The sequence below is a fragment of the Antedon mediterranea genome, chromosome 9 (genome assembly GCF_964355755.1).
Source record: "Antedon mediterranea chromosome 9, ecAntMedi1.1, whole genome shotgun sequence".
Lineage (NCBI taxonomy): Eukaryota > Metazoa > Echinodermata > Crinoidea > Comatulida > Antedonidae > Antedon > Antedon mediterranea.
In genome coordinates, this window is record NC_092678.1 from 21,600,075 (window position 1) to 21,607,675 (window position 7,601).

Genomic DNA, 7,601 nt, shown 5'->3' on the forward strand with positions numbered 1-7,601 from the left:
GATCAAAGTATATTGATCGAAACGTCGAGAAACTCAACAGTTCTTTTCAGAACTATATGTATGTGGTGTACCGCACACTTTATATCCAGATTTCGCCGTGCAAACCTTCAAACATTATATATCAACCTGATACTACTTTGTTCTACACTTAAACTATAACAATTTTGCATATGCACTGTGTTGATATAAACGCACTTGTTATCAACATTTTCCTTAAGTATTCCATATGCACTAAATATAGTACTTCAGTAGAACCCCTCCACTGGGAAACTCCTATTATGTTTTAACACTACAATTAATCCAGTGGACATTCCTATTCAACACTTTGTAGGATGCAGTACCTTAATACTGTTTACACTTTCTGGGGTTTGCCTCTCTTATTTAAAATTGTTTTTTCACAAACACTGTTAATTGAAAAAAAAAGAGAAATAAATGTTCTGAAATAAATATAATATTCAACACTTTGTAGGATTCAGTACCTTAATAGGGGTTTCTATTGTATTTTGTCTGTTACAAATTTCCCTAAGCACTGTGTTTCGATACTAATACGACTAAAATCACGTTCATTATTTTCAGGAGCTTGAAATGCGCTGCCAGCAACAGAGCATCCCAACTAAAGCGTTAAGCGATGACACAAAAACCGAGAACATTGCGAATGATTTTCTACGACTTCAGGAGGATCCAATGATGGACTTGAAAATAAAAACCGAACCAAATGATATGGATTTATTAAGCAATATTTTACCACCGCAGGAAATGAACGACTTTATGTCTTTCGATCTGAACGCTTCGTCGATGAATATCGAAATGGAACCTTCTCCCATAATCGCCGATCCATTGTTATCGGCGTCGAGTAGTCGTAGAAGTAGTTTAACGAGTATGGACGATCTGTAACTTGTGTTTCTTTTTCAACCCGAACTATTTTTCTTTGATCACGGATTGCGAAACTGCACTGATTTGTCTCATGGCACATGACAGCGATTTTTCACCGATTTTTTTCCGTTGATCTTTAAATTTCAAAAACATAGTATACAAAATGACTTTAAAATATCCTGCAGATTCTGTGAATATACTATTTAATAATTAGTGAATTAGAAAATTTCGAAGACGCTAAATTTTCGTAGCCTTTATTGTTTGCTGATTTCCTGTAGCTGATTGCAACCATATTTTTCGCTGTGCAATCGTGCTTTGCTATTTTAAAATATGTGTATAAATATTCATTCGTGCAACAAATTTGTTTTGCGTCTGAGAGACAATGTGTACATAAAATAGGGAATACAGAATTTAAAAGATATTTTATTATTATATCTTTTTCAAAAATGGCAAAGTTTAGTAGATAGAAACTCAAGTCAGACAACAAAACAAGGTTGATACTGATTGTTATCTTTCTTTAATAAAAAAAAAAGAAGTTGTATAAAATTGAAGCTATATGTTTGCTAGTAATATATTAATGGGTGTACGCTGAAATGATAAGTGGTTCTATCTATGTATTGTATTGGAAATATACAATACTGTAGTAGCAAATATGCACAAAAATTATTAAAGTTTACGAACAAATGAATGTTTTCAAGCATAGAAAAAAACTCAATCGAACTGCAGAGGAGGAAAAAAAACTGCAAAGAGGAAAAAAAATAAAAGTAGGAGGAACCAACATCATGCATTGTTATTGGTGATCATTCATGCATATCTATATAGAAGGGCACCAATGACTTTGAATGTGAGTTTCGGTTTCTGAATTGAATTGAAAACTACTCATGCGTATGCGCATAAAAGAACATCAATAAATTAAATTCAAGTTTTACTTTCTTATTGTTTAATCTAAAATATTTGTGTAGACCGACATTTATCAATTTTAATTATGCAAAATTCAAAATTGGTGTCTAGATTTTTGTTTGAACCATTCAAGCGAATAGTTATAATGCATAGAATTTTTTTACCTATGACCTACCCTGAAAATTATTCTGAAATTTATTTATTTAAAAAAAACATTCCACCTGCTTTTTTCAAAAATATTTTTCCAATTTCCCTTTAATTTTATTTGCAATTAAATTGACTAGAAATAGATAAAGATATTAAAAAATGGAAAAGATGGTAACAATACCGTTTATTTCACAAGCTAAATATTTACAGTTTCCCGCAACCCCATCCCCCTTAACAATCTTATAAGCTTCTTATTTTTTGGTAACAATTTATCATGCGACTATAGCATAATTTAACTCTTTTCGATATCCATGCTTTTTTCTCATAATACTGATATTCAGTAGAATTTTTTTACAGAAAAGTTGCTTTAACTTGGTAGCTTGGTCGACTGATATCTGTTCTAACTCCTACATGCCATTACATTTAGATTAGCATTTTAGTGTATAATTATTTTAGCATGAATCTCGAGAAATCTGAAATGTATTTTGAACGTAAAATAATCAATGTTTTACTCTTTCTTTCAAATGTAATTTGTGTTTCTTTCCGAATTCTTACGAAGAATGAAATTTGCTTGATGAGTGATTACTTTTTAAATTATATTATTAATTAATTAATTGATAATTATGTGTGTCTTTGTGTTAGGTGATTTCCTTGTAAAGGTGTTTTCTGTCGTGTTTTAAATCGTAGTTTTATATCAATATTTAATCAGTTTTTAGTAATTGGAAATTATATAATTTATATATAAATTATATATTGACAGATTGTTAAATTATATTAAGGGCTTGGTATCCCGGATTGTTATCTATAAAATTTAATCAGAGTTGCTTGATATGAATACAGTGTATTTCATTAAAAAAAAGAACCAATAGGAGACTTAGTTTAAAGCATGTTTATCATCCACATTTTATTATAATAAACAAGAGTTGAGGCTGGTTGATTTTCCTTTACAAGTATATCGAATGTGCTATTAACCGTGCGCAAGTAAACTGCCCTCAATGTTTATTATTGTTCCGAAAATACCGTTTTTTAATCGATTTAATTTATTCAAGAATGAAAATTTGAGAATTGAGAATTTCCTCAAATTTTATTGTAATCAAAATTGTTTTTTAAATCAATTAATATTAATTATGCACAATATACATTATCATATTTAGGCTTACTGTAGGTACCTTAAAATTATTAGGCAAGGCCATAGCGCGTTGTCTGCCTCATGCTGGCTACGGCCCTGTTAGGAGTGTTTAAACTATGATAGATAGGTTCTGCTCCTATTCAAAAAGCCTTAGAGTTGGACCTGTATATGTATTATAACAAATCCTATATGTTAGTTACACAGAGAGTTGTATTTTGAGACAAAAATTGTAAATAGTTGTAAATATATTGAAAATATGGGTATCAAATTTCCTTGACGGAAAACGAAGTAGAGTATTAAAACTCGTAAAATTAAAAAGGACTTTTTAATCGCACAGTGTGATTCGCACTATACGTGCCGATTGGTTTAGATGTAGAAACATGCTCTGTCGTAGTGTAACCTAAAATTGGCTATAGCAATTTTAATAAGACAAATTTTATGGTTGCTATTGCTGTCAACTCTTCCGAAATTTGGGTCTCTCTCGATACTGGAAATTCCAAATATAAGAATTTGCAGTCAGAAGGGATTCCACATATAAGTCTGAAAGGTCCTAAGATGCATTCTGAGAACCAGCCTTTTTGGGCAAGTCATTTGGCTAGTACAAGGATGTCTCATTTCAGTAGAGTTCATTGTATACAATTCTGTAGAAATACAAAATTGATGGTCCAAATATATTATTTTCTACATAATGCGCAGATATTTAAAAAAAAGTTAGATTACATTGAATACTGTACATACATGATGATAACAGAATAAAGAAATATAAAAAATTGCAATTTGTTGATTATGATTATTTTGTCAAAAAAACAAACATAAATGGACCAAGAGGCTCACAAGACAGTGATGTTTGTAGCCACAAGAAATAAAGTGGTGCAGTTACCTTACCAACTGTACAGGTTACTACGGCCCTGCAAGAAATGACGAAAGAAGAAGAGGAAGACAAGAGGAAAGATGGAGAGATGAAATCACCAAATACACAAACAAAGCAACCTGGTAGAGAATGGTATATGACAGACAGAAGAAAATGGAAATTGCAAGAGGAGGGCTTAACCCAACAATGGATGAACACAGTCGGATGATATGATTATTATTAAAGCTATCAAACTTTATGTGATGTGCCCATATATAGACATGATGATGTCTTATCACTACCATATTTGGGCACATCACATTTTTTTTTGTCAAACTAGTTTGATAGTGTAGATGGTTTCTTTGTGGAATACAGTATATACAACCATTAGACAAATGACTTATCTTTGTTAAAAACGAAACAACAAATCATCGTCCAAAAAATGATGATAAACAGTACACTGAATGAGAAGTGAACGAAAATAATCTAAAAACAAAATTTAAAATAATTCACAACTGATTTAGTCCAGGAAGTTTGTGGTAACTTCAGTTGACAGATGCACTTTTTGAGGCCACGTTTGATATCTTTATTTTCACCTTTTAATAATATCAAGGTTAGACATTTTGGAGTTATTATATCCAAGGTCTACGGACAGAAAGTCTGTACATTTAGAATATGAGGTAACCACATTATGAAATTCAGTTAATGTTATTTTTCATGTATATGTCAAGTTTATCTCACAATTCCAAGGTCTTCTTCGTTTATATTTGCTGGTTTTGTCTGATCCATATGTATGCTTTCCCTGTCACACCTAAAGGCCAATTTACATAGATGAGCAGTAGCGGTAAGCGAAAAACCGCGTAGCTTGTCACACATAGAATCTGTATCTATCCTGAGTGGAAACCACCCGTCCGCTCCGCGTTTTGCGTTAATATAAATGGTAACATAATAACATAGATTCTATATTTTTATTACCGTTACCACTCATCTGTGTAAATTGGCCTTAAGTCCTACTTGTCTATACCCATCACTTGTTGTTTCATGTATTGTCTCAACCCTGAAGTGGGTAACCATTGACTTCCCCTTCCCTTTTATTGCATGTCTCAACCCTGTAGTACAATACTGTAAGTGGGTAACCATTGACTTCCGCTACCACACCCACTTGTCTGTACTCATCCCCTCCCTTTTATTGCATGTCTAAACCCTCGAGTGATTGAAGATATTGTAAGTGGGTAAATAACCATTGACTTCCTCTACCACACCCACTGTACCAATCCCCTCCCTTTTACTGCATGTTTCAACACCAGAGCGATAAAATACTAGTTGACTACCATTGATTTTATACAATGTTTTCAACTACTGTACTGTACCCATCCTCCCTTGTTTTTTGTTATCTCTTAATAGGGCCAAGGTTGATTAACTTTGTGGGTAGAAAATAGCATAACCTCGTCTATGAAATGTAATTAATTACCGATGGTGCTTTGACAAACAACCTTGATATTACGTGGAGTTCAGCCAATTATTATATAACCAACATTTGGCTGTATTAAGAGGCCTTGCTCCAATTTCTTTCCCTTCTTTTATCTGTCAAAAAATGTAGAGTTTTTAGTGTAGAATAACATGCAATATAAATAAAAAACAACACATTTAAGAATATTGTACTAGACACTATTTTATTCATTCTGGATGATAAATCACAGCATATTCATTAAGTATTAAGTTGGTCAGTAAAACAAGACTTTAGCCATTATACAGTTTAACTAGTATGGAGGTAATTGTAGGCTTATATTATTTTGATGAAACTTGTTTATAGATTCTACTGTATTCCAAACATACATACTCTAGTAGAGAGACGATTAGGCTATGTTAGTGGCATAACACAGGGGTTCCTCTTTCTGGTTTCTTGATTTCTGTTTTCACCTAGAAAGGTTAATGTGGCCTAGTTTGTTCACTATATTTTAAAGATCAAAGATTAATTAACAGCGGTAGAGAGACGGCTGAATACAGATAGTGCGAGTGAGGTACATAGGCATGGAATGATTTTAGATTCTTATTGTTCTGTAGTATTATTCACCACTTGCCCCTTTTGGACCAGTCTTTTGGAGTCCAATGCAAACTTTTGGGGTCAATTCTTATTGTTCTTTTCAGCATTGCTTTCTGCTGCGTATCCAGCGTCTCTTTCGACAGCGTTAGAATATATTGTCCTTTATAGTAATTTATCAGATTAAGATGTTGTAGCGTCGATATCACATCCTCTTTACGTATACTAGTCGCTTCGCAGATTTCGCTAATAGTAATTTGAGGGCGCTCTCCATCTGATGGAGATGGGAGTTTTAAAACGGTTTCCAGTATTGTCTGTGACCAGTAGCTTCTGTATGAGAGCAACCCAAGATCGGAGAGCGGTTTCTCTGGTGAACCAGTTTTCCCTTCGAACTGCGATAAGACGTAGCTAAATTCGATCAGCAGTTTTCCATATCCTTTTCGTTGATAAGGTGGTAATGTTAAAATACATGCTACGTTATAGTCCTCAGATGATTCCTTCTCTTTAGAGAAATAACCGACAATATGAAAACCCTTACTGTCGTACTCGGTCATTACGTAAAAAAGAAACGGGTCTGTATCGTAGTACAGAGTTTTATGATCCAGAAAGAGCTTTGCCAACAAGCACAGATTCTGTGAGTAGGCTTTGTTTTTTCGGCCGTCAATTTCAAAGAAGGATATTGTATTTTTACGATAGATTTCGTTGCCAGGTGGATGACGCAATGAGCATTTGGTTTTATGTCTGGTGAGGCATGTGAAACTTTTGGAATATTTAAGACAAAACTCGCAGAGGTAAATAACTTGTTTACTGGTTAGTTCATGTGGATAGGGGGAGAAGTACCACGGTTTAATCCTATGTTTGCCTAGTTCGATTAAATCTATGTTTTTTATTCGCGTAAGAACGTCGTCAGTTGAAACCATGCTTCCTGTCTGTCGCGGTTGGTTTTCACTGTGAGAATATTGTGATGATCCATCTTGATTTTCCTGAAAAAAAAAATTATTCTTTTTTAAATAATTGTAATATTAAGTTTTATAAAAAAAATTTGGTAGGCCTAGGCCTATTTGAGTTTCTATTGAATGTTTCAAAATTGTAAACTGTATGTACCTCGCCTTTTTCAAAATCTGAAAATGGGAGCTTTCTTTTCCTGCCAACTGTTGCCTTTTGCTTGACAACAGGAGCAGATGGCTGCATTTGTTGAGGAAGAGTTCCAAGAGGTGTTGGAGTACCACTGCTAGAAGTAGTTGTAGCAGTTGAGTTTCCATTCACCAACTCTGGTGGAGCAGGACTTGAAGCTCTTGAACTATTACAACTGTTGACAGCTAGGCCTAGCCCTAGGCCTCGCTCCTTCACCGGGGTCTTGACATCTTTCTTCGGGAACTGAAGCCCTTCTAACCGCAGTCTTTCAGGCGTAACCCACTCGTCTAATCGCTTGTTGTAGTCGATATAATGGACGTAAAGACTGACACCACTATCAGTAGTTTTTCTACTAAGAATCTCAGCTAACGGCCATTCGTCTGAATTTGACATATTTACGGGTAATCGACATCCTTCTACCACCAAATCGTACGGATCTGCGCTTTGACCAGAACTTTCTTCGACTTCTTTTTCGTCCGCCATTTTTGTATTTGATTTTTAACCTTTGACATTTGAATGTAATTTTC

At 34.0% G+C, this 7,601-nt stretch overlaps 2 protein-coding genes across 3 annotated transcripts in view; one reads left to right on the top strand and one right to left on the bottom strand.

The window, feature by feature from the left end:
• LOC140059501 (microphthalmia-associated transcription factor-like) overlaps positions 1 to 3,954 on the top strand; it is a 47,758-nt gene extending 43,804 nt beyond the window's left edge. Inside the window, exon 8 of one of the 2 annotated variants that reach the window (XM_072105430.1) lies at positions 577 to 3,954. In XM_072105430.1, the coding sequence (XP_071961531.1) occupies positions 577 to 894 (318 nt within the window). In that variant the 3' untranslated portion in view covers positions 895 to 3,954. The remainder of the gene's footprint in view (positions 1 to 576) is intronic. The other variant, XM_072105431.1, reaches the window with a different exon arrangement.
• A 1,592-nt stretch (positions 3,955 to 5,546) lies between these two features.
• On the bottom strand, positions 5,547 to 7,549 carry LOC140059500 (histone acetyltransferase KAT5-like). The gene is made up of 2 exons (XM_072105429.1): positions 7,045 to 7,549; positions 5,547 to 6,923 (listed from the first exon to the last, which is right to left on the bottom strand). The coding sequence occupies exons 1-2, from the start codon at positions 7,465 to 7,467 to the stop codon at positions 5,970 to 5,972; spliced, it is 1,377 nt and encodes a 458-aa protein (XP_071961530.1). The 5' UTR covers positions 7,468 to 7,549; the 3' UTR covers positions 5,547 to 5,969.
• Between the last annotated feature and the right edge of the window lie 52 nt (positions 7,550 to 7,601).